General features: G+C 37.0%; 2 protein-coding genes across 9 annotated transcripts; one reads left to right on the top strand and one right to left on the bottom strand.

The window, feature by feature from the left end:
• Positions 1-81: 81 nt before the first annotated feature.
• On the bottom strand, positions 82-12813 carry LOC110671694 (trans-Golgi network-localized SYP41-interacting protein 1). Of its 8 annotated transcripts, none has more exons than XM_058129545.1 (10): positions 12512-12813; positions 12106-12243; positions 10527-11064; positions 4597-10385; positions 3093-3969; positions 2332-2999; positions 1483-1624; positions 1298-1379; positions 1088-1202; positions 82-486 (listed from the first exon to the last, which is right to left on the bottom strand). In XM_058129545.1, the coding sequence occupies exons 2-9, from the start codon at positions 12154-12156 to the stop codon at positions 1100-1102; spliced, it is 8250 nt and encodes a 2749-aa protein (XP_057985528.1). In that variant the 5' UTR covers positions 12157-12243; positions 12512-12813; the 3' UTR covers positions 82-486; positions 1088-1099. The 8 variants fall into 8 exon arrangements, with proteins under 8 accessions (XP_057985528.1, XP_057985527.1, XP_057985529.1 ...); XM_058129544.1 differs by having other exon boundaries at positions 12542-12813; XM_058129546.1 differs by having other exon boundaries at positions 4597-10374; positions 10531-11064; positions 12542-12813.
• Positions 12814-17262: 4449 nt separating this feature from the next.
• Positions 17263-19268, top strand: LOC110658347 (probable WRKY transcription factor 17). Its single transcript, XM_021815923.2, has 3 exons — positions 17263-18127; positions 18691-18816; positions 18907-19268. Exons 1-3 carry the CDS (start codon positions 17391-17393, stop codon positions 19079-19081), a joined length of 1038 nt encoding a protein of 345 aa, XP_021671615.1. The 5' UTR covers positions 17263-17390; the 3' UTR covers positions 19082-19268.
• The last annotated feature ends 389 nt before the right edge of the window (positions 19269-19657 follow it).

The raw sequence follows: 19657 nt of genomic DNA, 5'->3' as shown, positions 1-19657 counted from the left end.
TCAATACATTAACAAAATTTATCGTCATCAGACATTAAAGTACGATCTGCTAACCATTAACTTCCACAAGGAACCTGCCTCGGATCCCAATAACTACAACATACCATAAAATGCTGGTGTGTTTAGCTTCAAGAGAAGAATCCTCTAAAGCTTGTAAAGAAAAGAAAATGTGATGATGAAAGTAGCAAGGTTCAAACATTTGTTGGTTCAAGTAAACAAATTCTAAAACTGTGCCCTCCGTAATGGCAACAGTGCTTTTTTTCCTTATTGGATACAATACATCCAAGCAATCTGAGATTTGTAAAATAAAAATTGCAATCACAGTTGCCTGGTTGAGCTTAAACAATAAATCAATCTGGCCACTTTTGAAATGAAAATTATAAAAAAAAAAAAAAAAATCAATACATATACAGCGCTCAAAACCCATCAGAGGCATAATGCTGGACAGGAGTTTGTGCCCACCTGGCCTTCAAAATATATGGGAACCTGCAGATCGGGAAACCATAAATCTTATGCACAGGAATCACAGATCAACAATCCTGTAGAAATTTTGTCCATACTACTACTGGCTGACATTACACATACAGCATTAACATAGAATTGCTTCGCTGAGGTAAGAAAATAACAGTATCAAGTTGGCGACTATTAATTATCCCCTACCCCTAAAAAATAATGATAAGAACATTAAATAAATAATCCATTGCTTGGTCAAATAAATATATGCCACAGGTTGAAAGACGACCAAACTCTTAAACTGGTGACATACGCAAAGTACAATTCTGTAAGCATTCTATCCAGAGCCAAATCAACACATAAAATTAGAAAGAAATGGCAAAAGTAAAATGACTATAAGAGTCGGTCAGTCCAGAGTTTATGTCTATTATCCATAATGCCAATATCACAACAAACAACTTTCGAAAGAGTTATCGAGCACAAAGATGAATTTTTTACACAGGTTGAACATCATATCCAAAAAGCAATGTACTATTAAGAAGAAAAACAAGGCTGCTGACCAAGTGAATCATATCCTTCAATTGAACTCTTTGGCAACAACATAAAAACCAAATGAGAAGAAAGAATCACTAACCAGTTTGGCTTGTCAAACCACAAAAGCTGCAAGCAATGCGTGTAATACAGCCCAATAGATCATAATACTAAGCCTCAAGGCAGGTTGTCGCATTAGTGCCCGATCACAAGAAACCCTGGTATATTACACATATAAGATCAATATTGCACATTCAAAATTCCAGGTAAGCTTCGATTTAGCCAGGACCAAAAAAAAAAAAAAAAAGCGTACCATAGACCATCAATCATGTCAGTCACAGGTCTAGTAAATTTTGGGACAATTCTTGATGAAGTGAGTGACTTGAAACCATGAGCTGTAGTGGAGGAAGGGGGGAGGAAGAATCATTGTTAAAATTTAAGCCAACTTGCTGAAGAGCGAACGGGGAAAAGGCAACAAAAAGTCCTGTATAGAACTACCTTTTTCATCATCTTCATCCTCTAGTGTACTAGTGCTACCAGGAGCCATGTCTATAGCAATAGCAACTTGATCATTGTTGACTTTGCGCAAACTGCGTACTTGAGAAGCAGTGGAGGGCCCAGGGACTGTCCATTTGTTTACCTGCACAAAGCACACCAAAATTAAGAAATTCTCTTAACAATAATACCATTTATCAAATTTGACCTACAACTATTAAAATTAGGTTTTCATTTTTGGAATGACAACTAAAATTAGTTAATAAGTTTCAACCATCTATAATGCTTAATATCATTGCAAAGCATTCACATAAAACAAACAGCTAACCAGCAAGAAACGGCCTCCATTAAAAAATATATACCAACACACATGCACATTTATAATAACCAATATGCATTTCTGCTTACAGGGTGATACACAGATAAAACTAAGATTGTTGTAACTGATGAAATGGAAAGCTCCAAGTAGTCTTCTCCCTTGAATTTTTCATTATGAGCATGCGCTCATGTGCGCGTATGTGAGAGAGTGATTCTCGCTGTGTGTGTGCAGGCACATTCATAGAAAAGTTGTTTGAATTAAGAGTAAAATTCAATCACTTTGAAGTCAAAATGACAGAGAAATTGCACAACAAAATTGCAGTTCAACATCTAGCATTACCATTAGAAATATCTCAAAATAATATTCTGCATTAAACACAAATTCTTCACGTTTATGCTGTTTTAAAAATGTACAACAGAACTGCATATATGTTTATTGCATGCATTGACTGGTGAAAAAATGATCCATATCGACCCCAACTAGTTTGGGATTAAGGCTTAGTTGTTGTTGTATTGACAGATGAAAAAACTCACCACAGGTTCAACTTCCAAAATTTCAGAGCTTGCACTGGTTGGTTGCTCCATATCTCTGCCAACTTCAAGCATATTTAATTGGGATTCCTTCTCATGCAAAGATTTCTCAAGAATTTCTTCTCTGCGTGTTAAATCATCTACTTTACTTCTCTCAATTTGCAATAATGCATCCCTGCTTTGAGCTGTTTCCCGCAGATCCTCCAATTCAGACAAAATAGATGTAATCTTTTTCTGAATTATTTCTTTGTACTCGTGAACCTGACTGCTATCTGTAAGATTGACATCTAAAGAAACCACCGCGACTAACCATGTCAATAACTCATAGAGCTCATCTGAATTTCTCTTGTTGCTTGTCTGAGACGCAACAAGAGCATCATTTGTGCATCTGGTTACCTCTTGCCTTAAGAAAGAGATCTCAGCATCACGATCTTGCAATTGAGATTGAAGCTTTTCAACCTCAGCAAGGAGACTTTCAGAAAAAAGATGAAGCTCGTCAAACCTGCTGACAGTGGTGTAAAGCTTTTTCATAACCTTTCCACGGGAGGCTTCAAGTTTTTCAATATCCAAATTCTTTTGTTGGACAACTTTTCCCAACTCCTCTACTTTTTTTGTTAAATCATCCATCTGCATTTCCTCCTCATCAAGAGCTTGCATTAGGGCTTCAATTTCTGTAACCAACAAATGGCATTCATTATTCTGAAAAATCTAACCCGACAATTATAATATAAAAATTAAAGTAGCCACTTCCAAAGTAGTCTAACCTTGGTCTTTGGCATTGAGCCTATCAGTCAGAGATCTGACATTCTCCTGTAACTCTGTTGAGATGGTTTGCTGATCTTGAAGTTCCATCACTCTCTGCTCCAATAAATTCCGCTCATATTCAATTGTTTCCACCTTTTTCTCCAAATCATGCACATGAGATTTTGAAGATTGAAGGTCAAGGGAGTAGTTTGTTGCAGCAGCTTCCACTTGCTTAATATGACTGACAAGATCCTTGCAAATTCTCTCTCTTTGAATGTCCTTCTCCTGAAGCTCCTTCTGCAAATTCGAAATGGTAATTTTCATTTCCTTCTCTTTACCCTCTATAATCTCGCCTTTTAGGCTAGCAAATTCTGTCATAGCCAATAATAGTTTTTCTGCCATAGTCTTGACATGTTCCTCAGATGAAAAATTACTGTCTCCGCCAAATGGAAGTCCACCATCACCAAATGTTGCTGGTTTCAAATTCAACCCCAGATCTCGAACAGCCAAACTATTTGTGACAACTTCAGCTTTTCTATTTTCAATTTCCAAAAGCAGACTGGCGCAGGCTTCATAAAGCAAGGCAATGTTCCTGTGCAGTGCAACAATCTCCATTTCCTTTTCTTTTCCAGTTGATTCTATAAGCCTAATGTCTTGCTTCATGGCCTCAAATGACTCTTTTTGGGAACTCATATCTCTATGAATAGAACCCATTAATTTGGATAGACTGTTAGCTTTTTCATGAAACGTAGCAGAGTGTTCATGTAATATAATATTAACAGTGGCAATTTCTTTAATGAACTCTTGCAAAGAACTACAAACTTCAGAAATAAAATCATCCTCCAAATGCTCCAGCATATTGGTTTCTGATGAAAAATCTACAGCCATGAAGTTCCCCTGAGAAGGAAAGCTCAGATTAGAGAGATAACATGACAAGTGATATGCTAAACAAAACGTAAGTGTTCAAAACAAAGGGAGTAAATTACAAAAGCCCCGTCATTTAACAAAATTTTCACTTTCTTTTTTTTCCCCAATATATGAATTAGATGATCCTCAACTTCTTAATTTCACTATGCTTTAGTTCCTCCATTAAAACATCATATATCTTAGCCCCTAAGTTTTAACTTTAAACAACATTTTAGTCCTTCAATGTAAACAAAACAACTTCTGTAATACTTAGAATTGAAAAGTGAAAGACTAAAATGTTGTTTCATTAGTGATGGACTAAAAAGTTATTCTATTTAAAAGATAAGAGATTAAAATGCCAAGGCCCATGAAGTAATACATGCAATCAAACTGATAAACAAAACCATGAATAAAGAAACATGCTCTATTGAAAAAGGGGTGTCCTCCACGCACAAGGTTCTTTGCTTTAGGAGGGCCGAGGGAAGATCATCAAGCATATGCAGCCTACCTGCCAATTTTTGCAGAGGCTGTTTCCATGGATCAAATGCATGACGGCATGACCTTTTGGTCACAACGGAGTAAAGAGAATTGGGGGGAGGGGGTAATAACCAATGATACCTTGTTTCCCAAAATGCTGGAATTAATGCCATCATATGCACTGAAAAGAGGAACTCGAACCACAAGATCAGACTCTGCTCTATTAAGGCATGACTTCATACCAGACTCCAGATTTTGCAGAAATTCCAAGTCCTGAGAGAAAAAACCAGCTAGCAAATTATTGATATGAGAAAAGCTCTCCCAGAGTTGATCAGCAGCAGATTTTAACGAGATAAATCCAGAATATTGTTTCTTTTTCTCCTCAATGTGATCCAAGGATAACTTTTCAAGACGTGAAATGGCTTCATATTTAGCAGCCTCTGCTACCTCCCTATCCTTGGAGAGCTGCGCAAGTTCAATACTGACTTTGGCTAGCTCCTCTTGGAGGCCATCATTCCTGTCCTGAACTTCATTCAGTTCAGCAAGCAACAGTTCTGCTGCTCTTTTAGATTTTCTAGACTCTTCCTCTGAAGAAGCCAAAGCAATTTGCTGATCACAGCATAGTTTCACAACTTGATCCAACTTCCTGATTGGGTCACTGTTATAAATTTCACCACCAACATCAATTTCCCCTAGTGTATTCAAAACCATGGTTAAAGTATGTTCTTTCTCCTGCAAAATGCGATCATTTTCAGCCAAACTATTCCTCAAGAACAAATTCTCAGATTCTAGGGCCTCTACCTTATCAGAGAAAGCAGTTAAGTCTCTCATCTTCCGTTCATAGTCTGAAAGAGCATTTCCCCGGTGCTTGATCTCAGATTTTAAGTGCTCCAACTCAGTACTCATCTCTTCAATAGTTTGTTTCAGACTATCACGCTGTTGAATCAAAGACTTCCCTTTTCTAACTGCAACATTCAATTTATCCCTTAAAGAAGTAGACTTCTGCTCCTCCTGATTAAGTAGTTTTTGCAATTCGACCCTTTGTCTTTCAAGTGCTTCAACCTCACAAATCAAAGAATGTTGCTTCTCCACATATCCATCTCTTTCCTCCTTCACAAGCACTAGTTCACTCAATGCATCCTCCAGCTCCTTCAGAACACCCACATTTGGTTCATCACTATCCTCTGCATCTCTCTTCAGTTGAGCTACATCAGATTCCAAATTATCCACAATATCTCTACTTCTTTCTTCACCAAGATTTGTGTCAGCTTCTTTAGCATGGTGCTGTTCAACTGCATTCCCAACAGGTTTCATCAAAGAAAGAGTCGTGGGGTTTTCTATAAGCCTCTTCAGTAATCCTTCCAAGCACTCAACACTATTTCCACCAGAAACCAAATCTTTTATACCAGGATCCTTCAGTGCATCACAAACCAAATCTTGCAGTCTGCAGATCTCGCCATTCATTCTCTGAATATGCTCTTCATTCCCAAGCTTCTGAACCAATTTATCCTGCAAAGCATTGACTTCATCCTGCAGTTTTTCATTGTCAAGTCCAAACTGGACTGCTTTTGCTGAAAGTTTCTCATGATCACAACTCAGAGCCTCCAATCTTTCAGAGAGGTTGTCCCTCTCATGGATAAATGCTTTAATATCCATCTCATAGTTAGATAATCTCTTTTGGGAATCCTCCAATTCAGCATTTAAGCAAGATATTCTCTTTTGAGACTGTTCCAAATCTGTAGTTAGGGATCCACAATATTTTTCAAGTTCATCAATGTTCAGTAGCAGAGAATTTCTATCATTATTAGCCTCTGAAAGCGCATTTCCTAACCACTGAATCCTATCCTCCAGTTCTGCAGCTCGTAAATATGCAGGCATATTAATCCTGTGCAAAAGTTCTTCCCACCTCTGCATCAATTGGTTCCTCTCCATTAATGACTGTTCCAACATTTCATTTTGTTCAGCCAACCCAAAAAACTTACCTTGAAGGTCATCATATTTCCTTCTCAAATCATCCCCTGAATTTGAACTTTGCTGTGTATCCTCCTTCCAGGCATCCATGACAACAAAACCAGTATCAGAATATGAACCACCCACAGAACTTTTCTGGTCCCAATCAGTTGGAGGCAAAGAGTTTCCAGTGGCTGACCTGGCTAACCAATCAACCTTCTCAATTATATCTCTTGAATGAAAATGCTCTGGCAGATCTAGATCTTCTAAAATCTCTTCTATTCTTTGAAGCACTGAGTCTTTGAGAAGGAATGATTCTCTTAATGCAGTAGCAGAGTTGCGAATGTATGAAAGCTCAGATTCCAGAGCCTCCACACGTTCACCTGCCTCTGAATAAGTCTTCAATTTTGTTTCTAGCTCATGCAGCCTGGCATCTTTCAGTTGTAACTCCTGTGAACATCTTTCCAATTCACTAGAAGTCTCTGACAGGGACTGCTTGAGATTGTCACGTTGCACCACCAACCCTTTCCCCTTGGCAACAGCAATGCTAAGCTTCTCTCTAATTGAAGATACTCTCTGCTCTGACTGTTCAACTTCACGCACTTTCTCCTGTAATTCAGATTGCATACTGAAAAGGGCTTCCTCAACCTGGCTTGATTTTTCTTTGAAGAGAAGGATTTCAGTTTCATGCTGAAGTTTCAAGTCAGATAACTGATTCATCCTTTCCTGCAATTCTATCAATTCCTCCACCTTGGATCCATACTCTTCCCTAGAAGAGCTAACTTGCTCATCAGCCTCCTTGCATTTATGAACAAGGAAAGACACCAATGACTCCAGACGCAAAAGAGGTGTTCCATCTAAGTCCACCTCACTGTCTTCCAGTTTAACTACACCCTCAATATGTTCAATTAACTTTTCAATGGAACTTAGATCAATACATCTTCGGTTCAATTCATCAGCATCTTTAGTTTTACTCATCAATTCCAAATTAAGCTGGTCATTAACAGACTGAAGATGCAGCCTCTCAGCCAGAAAATTCTCCAATTGTGCCATAAGGGTCTTGTACCCACTGTAATCTACAGGACCAGGCAACTCCTCATCTTGTATGTCAACCTCAGATTCTCCCAAAGAGCCACATGAATCTATCACAAGTTTCCTAAGCTCAAAATGCAACCTATGCAATGCACCACAGGCTAATTCATTCTTTCCTAGTAACTCATTACACTTCTCATTCACTTCTTTGAATAAATTAAAGGTTGCTTCACGGTCTGAGTGAGCCACTTCAAGTTTCTCCTTCAGGTCCTTGATGGTTTTAATAGCTGCATTAACAGAAGCAGTAGCATGGCTACTTATATCCATGGAACCATTAGCGCCAGTTGCAATGGAGATGATCAGAAATCCAGTAGAGTCATTCAGCCTCCCAACTGCTTCAATAATCTGAGAGACAGTAAAATTCCATTCTTGCTCAACTGTCAATGCCCTATCCGCTGCTTCCCACTGGAAATTTTCCAACTGACCACGAAGTACAGAAGCCAGCTCATCTGAACTTTTCTGTGAATCACACAATTGATTCTGCAATTCATCAATCCTGGATTCACACTCGGACAACTTTTCACCAAGCTCATGGTTTTCTGCTTTAAGACTACCGTCTTTTTGCTTCAAGGTTTCATAAAGACCCTCAAGCTGTTGGTTCTTTTCCCTAAAATGAGAAACATGTTGCTTTACAGCTTCATAAAGAACCACAAGCTCAAGGTTGGTTGCTTCTAAATTATCAGCATGTTCCTTCATGGATTCAGACAGAAACTTGAACTCCTTAATTGTGAGATTAGCAGCACTTCTCCCTTCTCGCTCTGTCTTGAATAATAAACTAGCATTCACAGCATCCAAGGCTAACTGCTTAAGCACTGCCTTCAAATCCCTTGTATGCTCTTTTGCTAATAAAAATGGATCTGCTGCTGCTGATGGATCATCCATCATGGCCCTTTCCTCTGCCTCATGCTCATCATGGTGCACCTTTGACTCAAAAGCTTGAATTAGTTTTGATACAGCTGGAGCTGCCATTTTACCAGCAGCTCCACCAAAGGATCCCGTATGTGAATGCATCCCTTCAATTGCCTCCTCAAGATTTTGCAAAATTTTTTCCGCCTCTTCAAGGTGTCCTTTCAAAACTACAAACCCCAAAGAATCATCAAAGACTTCAGGCTCAAACGGCTCAGGTTGCAACCCACCTGAAAGGTCATCAGACAATTCACCACCTCGCTTTCGAGGCATTTGCTGAGACTGCTGATCAACTGCTTCTTTCTTAGAGCTTGTGATCTGTACTTCCACACCTCCTTGATTTGGAACATCCCCACCTTGGAAAGATCTTTCGTCTTGCTTGTCATCAATTTCTCTTATCTTAGCTCTATGTAGTTCTAAACTGCTTTGAAGAAATAAGTTTTCCTTAGATAGCTCTTCAAGACGCAAAGTGACTTCTTTTAGCTCATCCTTCAACTGTTTGTGTTCCCCATGATCTTTAGATATCCTCTCGTGAAGAACAAGAAGCTCAGATGAAAGTCTCTCCATCTCACAAACTGAATATTCCTTGTCCTCTGAAATCATAACAAGCTCTCCCCTTAAATTGGCATTTTCCACCTGTGAAGCTTCCATCAAGACCTTACAGTCAGACAAATCCATAGAAAGCTTCTCATTCCCATTAGCAAGATACTCCTTCTCCTCTTCAAGCTTCTTGCTTTTCTCTGTCATTGAAGCAAGAGTTCCACTTAAGTTGGAATTTTCCACCTGTAAGGCTGCCACTGAATTCCTGCAGTCAGCTAACTCCTTCAACAGCTTCTCATTCTCATGCAGACAAGCATTTTTTTTGTCCACAAGTTTCTTTCTCTCCTCAGTCAGCAAAGCAATAGTCTGATTTAAGTTCTCATTTTCTGCACATAATGCCCCCACTGATCCCTTAAAGTCAGCCGACTCCTTCAATAGGTTTGATATATCTGCTTGTGACCTTTCTAGACTGTTCTGCAACTCCTTTGCTCTGGCAGAAACTTCCTCAACCTCTGCCTTCGCTGCATTAAACTGAAGTTGGAGCTCTTCCCTCCCACTAACAGTGGCCAGGAGTTCAGACCTGCATTCCATAAGCTCTTTGGCAAGGGAGTTGCACCTTTCATGAACTTCATCGAGTGAAGCCCTAAGCACAGATAGTTCATTATCCATTTGCTGAAATTGATGATCATGCTCAGTTTGCAAATATGACTGTTCAGTGAGTTGCACTTCCAGTATATCCTTCATACAGCTTGTGAGAAATAATTCTTCCCTGAGTCTCTCCTTTAAACGAGGACGACCATGTTCCAGTGAAATCAAACTATCAGTCAATCCTCTTGACCTAAGCAGCAATCCATACTCATCTTCATTGAGCCCCTTTATCACTTCAATGAGTTGAGAGAGGCTGATTGGGCATGCATCAACAGAAGGAGATGTAGTAAGGTCATCATATGAATTTGTCAATTCAGCTAACTGAGGCTCTTCATGGCTTTTACCCACAAATATAAAAGAATCCTCAGGTACATATTGCAGCTTACATGCCTCTATATTCCTATCAATTTGACTGCCTTCCTCATTTTTTCCACACTGACCAGTCCAAGACAGCATCTCAGCATCTTTTGTATTAGATGGACCAACATTAATGACTTTGCTTTGTTGATTTGCCACTTCATCAACACCAACCAGACTTCCAGCTGCCTCTGAAAGAGACAAAGTAGATGCCAGAAGCCCATCCATCACCTCCGTAGCACTGGCAGAAGCAGATTCACCACATGCACCATCATTTTGCTTCACTTGAGAGGCCACATCTACCATACCAGTCTGTTCAGAAGCTACCCTTTCTCCAGTTTCAGCATTATCATCATGCTCAGACAAAGCCAATCTCCCATCTCCATCAAGTTCTATGACGCGGGTCCCACCCAAACCATCAACTTCCTGCATTGTCCCTACCCAGCAAAAAATGAGAATTTAATTATACATCAGATCCACACATTACTTGCACCAATCTGCCCAAAAGAATTTCCCAAATAAAGGAAAAAAGTAAGAAAAATAGATTGAAAATAGTATTGAGAGAAGAAGAGCACAACCTACATCTGTTACCTGATCTCCCCTAGCACAAATCAAGAACATATCAGGAGTATCTTCTTTTGATGGCAATGATTCCTCCCTTTCCCTATTTCTGCTCTCCAATTCATATGTGACAGTAGTACCATCTGTAGTCTCAACAATGGCTGAAGGGGCCAACATATCAATCCTTTCCTCATTATTAGAGTTTGATGAGTCAATATCATGAACTCGCACTCCCTGCTTATCCATATTGGTATTGTCAATTGATGAAGTGTCATGTGCCAAGGGAATTGAAAATGGATTAATAGCCACAATATCGACATCAGGAGCCACAGAGTTCTCCACAGAATAAGATACTGAAGAATCTTCAACTCCCAAATTGGGATTGATGTTAGAAACATTTTCCCCTTCATGAACCTGTGGCAATGCTGTTGAGTTGGAAGCATTTGATACTGCATCAGTATAAGATTCATGCTGCTCTGATTTGCCAGACATTTTGGATGACTTTCCATGACTGCTGCTACCTTTATTGTCCTTCTTCTGACGAAATTGTTGAAGCTGATGAGGTTTAAGAAAACAATATTAGTTCCAAAAAGATCACATTCACTCTTTGTTCAGTTGATGAGTAAGTAGGGGAGAACAAGCAAAATTTCAGAATCCGAGGGATAGAACGCAAGTCCCAGTTAAAGTGAACCTATTGTAACAAGTTAACTTATTTGAGCTTTATTTTCCATTAAAAGACAGCAATTATAATGCAATTATTTATTTTCTTTCTTTTTGGTTCCACTCATAATTCAACCCGTATCTAACCTCTGAACAAGTAGAAACACAACACTTTATTAACTGTTAAAGAAGAAAATAGTAGAAAAGAGCAAGTATTACTATTAAAACTATGTGTTATAGCAGGTACACAAATTTAAGACACACACATAATCGCACAATCACACAATATAGAAGAGAAAAAATGAATAACACAAGATTTATATTATACAACCGTAAGATCTAAATCAAAAGGCAAGACGAGAGAGAAAAATTCCACTATAATGAAAAAAAGCAAGATACAATTAATCAGAATTCTCAAACCCTAACCTCGATGTATTTTCCGAATATCTTATAAATTTATCACAAATGACAAAATATTACAATATTTATACTGGTACATATCGCGAGAGCATTGCCCCTCGCACCCCGACAAGATCAGTGGTGGGCTATTGGCCCGAGTCTATTGGCCCGTGCCATCTACTACCACCACCATAGATCACACTTTTTATTCTAATCGGGTCGCAACAAGAAACTTTAGACTTAGGTCACAATTCTAATAGACATATCTAAAATTCAAAGCTACTTAAAAATTACACTATGCTATGCTTTTCTCTAATTCACAAAAGTAACAATAAAAAGAAAAATCAAAGTACCAACCCAGTCATGTATTGCACATTTGCACTCTAACAATGCAGCTAATACTCCCAAGTTTTTCACTTCAATTTCAAATCCAGTACTTCTCTTTTAGTTGGTAACCAGTTAAGAGCCTAAAGGATGCATAGTCTAAAACAACCAAACTCCTATTGAATCAATACGCATAATAAATGAATAGAATACCTTTTTACGACCAGCAGCGAGCATATCAGTACGGCTCTTATTCTTGTCCATCTGATCCACTTCGTTTCAGATCCCACAACGACTCCTGGTCAATCACCTCCTCTCCTCGAAGTCTCAATCACCATTAAATCCTCCCTCCTAATCATTTCCCAGTAGAACGAACAATAAGCATAAAATACATAATATCAATAGGCAGAAAAAAATCTAATTCCATAATCTCCATTGCGTTACTATAACTTACTAAGACACTTGATAATACAAATAAAAATACAAAAACTTATTCATGGCGGTTCCATGCTATGACCATTCAGCTCGGGCAAGTTATACAGAAAACCCAAAAAAATACAACAAAAGAGCACATTCATTCAGGAATCAGGCGAAAAGGATCGATTCTGGAGAACAGTACAAAGAGTTGGATTGAAGAAATGAAGGATACCTTGGCTTGATTGGGCTTCGATCTATTCGTCGTTGTCTCGGAGTCTCGGTGATGATTAGGAGCTGTTTGGTGAGAATAGCTTAGTTTGTAAAGAACGTTTCCTGTGTGCGCATGGTTTTCCCTTAGATCCGACGCAAACTTCGTGTTCCTCTGCAGGTGAAGTATGGAAAGAGACACGAGAAATAAGAAATTACTGTTAGGTACGATACAATAACGGACACGGTTGCGTTTTGCCGTTGAACTCGCCAGGCGGGACAATATAAACCGGAGCATAAATGGGTCTGCTAACGGTTTTTGGAGTCGCATCATCCACCCACAAATAGGCACGTGCGGGGTCTGCTTCCTAATTGGAATCGAACCAGATCTGCAGTTTTGATTCAAAGAGTTGATAATTTGGAATTGAATTGAAGGGTTCCTTTCGGTTTTATTTTGGGTCTCGATTTCAATTTCTGTTTTGACCTGACCAGTTGACCGGACCATGTCTGCCCACAAAGGAGGGGTAAAAATATTACTCCAATTATCCAACTAGTCATTGAAGAATGGGCTTGGAGATCTGCAGGCTTAAACCAATAGAGATAGTCCATTCAAGTGACTTATCTGGGCTTGCCATTGCCATCGGCCCCTAAATTCAAGCCATGTACCTTACCTCCTGGATCCTCATCTGTTCGGTAATGAATTATATTCTCTTTGTCGGGAAGCATTAAATTTAACCTTTTGCTTTCTAAGAAGCATTACAAATAATAATAATAATAATAATAATTAAAAAAGAAGGAGCTGTGCAAGCTCGTAAGTGGAATCCTAAGTTCTGACCTAAATTACAGCGCATGTGAAGTTGATTTAAACGGCGTAGGATTCCAAAATTATATTCAAAGCCCACTAAGCTGTGTAGAAGGTAAAGATAACGCATTGAAAGAATCAAACAAAAGACAATTTGGCCTATGAATATATTTTAATTGAGTATATATATATATATACACATATAAAGATCGCATACGCGAATATAGAGATCTGCTACTGATTTTATTTGCATAAATCCACGGATTAATGTCAACTCTTTTCTTTCTTTTTCTAAATTAATGCAAACAATGGAGATATCAGTTCAAGATCCTTTCCTTTATTTAAAAAAAAAAAATCATTAATATTGCCACAAATTCAAATCGAATCATATCATATTAAAATTGAAATCATTTTCAAACTAAAACCATCAAAACTTAAATAGAGGATAATTGACTATTTACAATTCAATTCAAACTCCTTCTCTTTATAATTTAAAATTACTAATTTCAATTCAAAATTGGCTCGTGGCAGATTCTAACATGTCCATACAAAGATTTTTTATAATATTTTATGATGACCAAAAGAATTTTTATTATTTATTAGATAAAAAAAAATAATAATTATAGAGATATAATGGAATCGGCAAACAAATCTTCTCAAATGTTTGTTTTATAAATATATAATGTCTTTGTTATGCTAAGGTATTATCTTTATTAACAAGAAAGAAAAGTCAAATCTGTATGGTCAATTCATATCACAATGCTATCAAACGAGCTTCCAGATACATGAATGTCATGATATATTCTAGGCATATACGATAATGATATATTCTGGGCATACCTTTTCAAGGTTCCTAAAAATTAAAAGAAAAAAAAAAGATATATACATAATTAATTTAATATTATAATTAAATAATAAAAATTTTTTATAAGTAATGTTTTTTTTTTAAATATTTAAATTAATTTATTTTTTGATAAAAAAAATCTATATTATTGTAGCTACTGCATTTTTGTGGATTTAGTAATTTGGCATCTGGGACCTAACAACAACTTATTATATATATGAAGATAAGGAATGGTTGAATTTTTATATATGGTCTTCCTCATTTTTAATTAAAAATATATATATATGTAAATAGGAGATGAATAATAAAAACCTGTATCACCTACTACTCTTGATTTACGTAGTCAAATTTTGTTCAAAGGAGGAGGTTCTAGAACACATCATAATTTTTTACATTTCATATATTGGTATTTGGCATGAAGGAAACCATGATAATTAAACATGACACTAATTATAAGAGATTTTTTTTTTATGTCAATTTGATCTTAAGTTTAATAATTATTAATTTAATTTTTATATATTTATTAATTAATTTACATAAATTTTAATATAAATATTCTACAAATCAAGCAAGAAGACGCCACTATAGATGTAACACAACTCAACATGCTGATTTTCGCCGTTTGGAAAGTTAAGGACCGTTGGTGAACTCATTCACAAAAAGGATGAATGAGTTCACCAGGCATTCTTATGGGCTACAAGAGATTAAATCAATTTACCAATTAATAGTAATAATAATCATGCAAGAGGCAATGCTTTTTCAATGAAAATAAAAATAAAACAAAGTCTCTATCGTGATGATTATTATTATGCAAATTGTAAAGTTGACATTCAAGGAGATCAAATCAAGCAAGGTCAACTCTTTCAAATTGCATTAGTAAATTAAAGTTTGGTTTGTTTCAATGAAAATAAAAAGGTATTTTTTTATATTTAAAAAAAATACCTTTTACTTCTTAAAAAAAAAAAGAAAGTTAATTTTTATTTTTTAAATTTTAATAATTTTATTAAAATATAAATATATATATATATGAAATAAATATATAATATTAATTTAATATTAAAATTAAATAATAAAAATATATTTATAAAAAATAATTTTTATATATAAATTATTTTTTATAAAATAAACAAAACCTCAGCAAATTAAAAAAAAAAGACTTTAACCAAAACGTGGTGCGACCACTAATCTCACCTCACCTGGTCGAGTCAACACACGTTTTTAAGAACCTTTCATTTGTTCCGTTGACAATTTTTATATACTTTCTCTTTTTTATTAATGTATTTCTGTTGTACCCACCCATTAATGGGCTTTTCTTTTCTCTTCCAATCACATCTTATAAATTGTCAACTATATTTTTACACTATAATTTTTCCTAAATCATTTTTATTTTAATAAAATGCAAGAATGAATTGTAAAACAAATTGTCCTCACAAAGGCGGCGTGTGTATATACATATATATATATATATATAAATTTATAAAGTATTAATTTTTAATTTTAATTAAAATTAAATGAAATAATATATATATATATATAATACTTTTTATTTTAATTAAATTAAACAAAATAATATATATATATACACACACACACGCTTGAATTGGCGCCAGCTATTTTGCACTGCTAATTAAACCAGGGGCAACGTGGGGAAAAAAAAAATAGTGATGCCACTTCGAGGTTCTCGACAATAAATAAAACGTTAGTCAACTCTCCAAATCTTATTTTAACCGCTGGATGGAAAGGAAGAAATCGGACGGATGAAGAATGAGTTACCGGCAGCACCAAGTGACATGACATGACTATAAAGCAAAGTTGGTCAACATTTTCGTATTATAAAAAAAGGAATCCACATGATGCCCATTAATATGGTCTAGCTTTATTTATCTCCCTTGGATTTCTCCTATTACCATGATATCTCTTCTCTGCTTTAATGACTTTTGATTATTCCATCATTTGGAAAGCATTAACAATTAATTAACTCTAAAATTTATTTTATGTCTTTTCAATTTTATATTTTATTTTTTTTTTATAATATTTATAATCAAAATAAACGGCTGCGAAGAGGATTTTACAAGTAGATGTTCCAGAAGATGTAATTGGTATGCAAGAGACAATCTTAGGCGGCTTGACTTAATTAATTAATATTTATTATTGAGTAAAAACTTATATAGTTTAGTATCTTAATTTGAAAAACAAATAAAAAAAAAAAGGGGGGACTGAGGATGGGTTTCAAATGATTACAAATAAAATATGTTGAGGGGGCAACAAAGAAATAATAGTAACGGAGAAATTGTATTATTTTAGGAATTGATGTATTCCAGTCAAAATACTTCTACTTTGGGGCAAGACTAATGAGGTGAACTAGAGTTTTTCTGAAAGTGTTGAATGAAAAAACCTGTTGAATGGATCAAAAGAGCAGAACCAACCCTTAAGAAAATTAATTAATTAATTAATAGATCCTGTTAATGGTGAGTACCCTATCCTATATTAACAGTGACTCTTCCATAGTCATACTTTTTACGAAATGGGCGAGACATAATTTATTGACATAATGCGAATGCAATTAATTCTTTTTAATTACTTTAAAAAACCTAAATATGAAACCTAAATGCAATAAATTCAAACTAGACAAGCATGCTTACAATCAAAGAAAAAGTCATAGATAGGATTTTTAGCTCAATTACCTCAATAATTAACTTATAAATAAATAAATATTTTTAATATGCATCGTTGATAATCTATTTATAATGCATAATGCCATTGCCAAACAAGCCTATTATTATTTTCAGGCTTTCAAAAATATTTTCTAGTCCTGTCAAACACACCCACACGCGAAAAATTCAAAACAACTGGTATAATTCCAACTGGCTATTTCAATTATCATTTTCCAACATGGGCCCCACCACCCACTCCTTTGTATACTTTTTTCTTCGGTCTTCCTTTCCTTTATTACCCATCACCTCCTCCCATGGAAGTTTTCAAACTCATCTCATCCGTCCGATTGTAACTGCTCTTTGACTTCCAGCCCCTCTTTCTCTCTCCCCTCTCACCCGGTCATCCGGTCACTCCTTCCCCTATATCTCCCCCCCTCTTGTTCCCTTCTCCTCCCTACTTTCCTCTTCCTCGCATACCTAAAACCTTCTGCGTTTTAGGCTTTCATGGCTTGTTGAAGCTGCTGTTTTCTTTTGCTTCGGATTTTACTTTCTGTTTTGCTTCGAGTCCTCAAAAATGGCAGTCGAGCTTATGAGCTTTACAAAAATGGAAGATCAGATGGCTATACAAGAGGCTGCATCACAAGGCTTGAAGAGTATGGAGCACTTCATCCGTCTCATGTCTCACCAATCTAACCATCACGTGGATTGCACGGACCTCACAGACCTCACCGTCTCCAAGTTCAAAAAAGTCATCTCTCTTCTCAATCGGACCGGTCATGCCCGATTCAGACGCGGACCGGTTCAGTCTTCCTCTTCTTCACTTTCCTTGTCATCCGCACCGACTGGGTCAGCCTCTCGCTCCCAAAATTTAAACCAAACGCCGAGTCATGTTACGGCTCCGGCTACTGTACACCAGGCACCTGTCGTCCATTCGGTTACAGCTCCTCAGGTTCCGATCGCGGCACCGACAAGCTTTGTTCAGTCACAGCCGCAGAGTTTGACTCTGGACTTCACAAAACCTAGCATATTTAGCTCTAATGGTAGAAACTCAGAGCTTGAGTTCACAAAAGAAAGTTTTAGCGTGTCATCTAGCTCATCTTTCATGTCCTCGGCTATAACTGGAGACGGTAGCGTTTCAAATGGGAAGCAAGGATCATCGATTTTCTTGGCACCTGCAGTCTCCGGCGGCAAGCCCCCGCTTTCATCTGGGCCGTACAACAAGAAGCGGTGCCACGAGCACGATCAATCCGATGATATGTCTGGAAAGTTCTCGGGATCTGCCAGCGGCAAGTGCCATTGCTCCAAGAGAAGGTATGTGGTTATCTTTGATTACGGCGAATTTTTGCATTGTCCTTTGTGCGTTTTAGCTTTTGAGTGGCTCTAAGTTGGTTGAGTCTTAATAGCGCGATACTAGTACTATTGACATAAACCAGACGTAGTGGGGTATAACTGGGATAAACTCGGTCGAGTTGGATGCGAGTAATTCGAGTTAACTCTGATTTGCATCAGTGAAACGAGTTGGGGTTGGGGTCAAAGGTTTGTGTCGTTGAGCTGTTTGGCTATTTTAGTGGACACAGCGCGCGTGATAGTGACTTGAGATGATGATCCTTCTCAACTTGGAATAGGTGAAATTAATCAAAATGGTCGAACTTGGGTGTTGTATTGTTTTTGTCGTTATACGTGGTTGCTTGGTAGACATGGTCTCTTAACTTTGACCGCTGACAAGTCGGCGCACTATAGCAACATATGCGCATGATAGGGGAATGGCAATAATAATAATAATAATAATAATAATAATAATAGTGTCAGTAAATAATTATGAAAATAATTATTTGATCGAGGAATAATTATATTTGTTTATTCAATTTTTTTAGGAAAAATCGGGTGAAGAAAACAATTAGAGTACCAGCGATTAGTGCGAAAATCGCCGATATCCCACCAGACGAGTACTCCTGGAGAAAGTACGGTCAAAAGCCAATCAAGGGGTCACCATACCCACGGTAACTACAATGATCATTCATTTACAACCATTGATCTTGTCGTTCGATTAAATCAGGCAGCAAGTTGACTCTTTGTCTTGTTTGTTTCAGGGGATATTACAAGTGTAGTACTTTTAGAGGGTGCCCTGCCAGGAAGCACGTAGAACGGGCCAACGACGATCCGACGATGCTGATTGTGACATATGAGGGGGAGCACCGCCACGCTCAACCTGCGATGCAGGATAACTTGAGCGGTGGTGTAGGGCTAGTGTTCGAGTCAACGTGAAAGAGAGAAACGTAGAGGACGGAGTAATAAACAAATAGTATAGAAAAAGACGAGTTAGACTTGAGTAATATCGAGGTGGGTGGGATTGGATTGTAAATTTTCTGTATCGGAAGCCAAAGCCATGTTCAAAGTTAATTAAAAAAAATTCTAATTATTTGTAAAAACTTCGTTATTTTTTTTGGATTAATTTGCTATTTCTTATTTCAAGTTGATAATATTCGTGGTTTGAAATTTAAACGCGGGGTAATGGGAAGCTGGGTAAACGTGACCGGACGGTATTGATTTTTAAATTTAACAATTGAAAATTTTAAACGTGATTTGGAATAAACGATTGATTTCAGTCTAATTTAATTGGTTTTGATTTTCTTTTAAATTAATTGGGTCGGGGCCTTGGCCAGGACTAGCTAGGGAATCTACTTGGCGTAATCAAAGGTGTTAGGTTAATGGGCAGACGTAGATCCCAATTGTTTTGCTGTAATTTAGAAAGCAATGCCGTAACCGATCAAAACATTTGTAGATGCGTTTTCACTCGTCTTCTGTCAAAAGGCATCGTTATGATTAACGGGTTGAATGTGG

Source organism: Hevea brasiliensis, chromosome 11, assembly GCF_030052815.1.
Source record: "Hevea brasiliensis isolate MT/VB/25A 57/8 chromosome 11, ASM3005281v1, whole genome shotgun sequence".
Lineage (NCBI taxonomy): Eukaryota > Viridiplantae > Streptophyta > Magnoliopsida > Malpighiales > Euphorbiaceae > Hevea > Hevea brasiliensis.
This window is presented reverse-complemented; position numbering and strand designations above follow the sequence as displayed.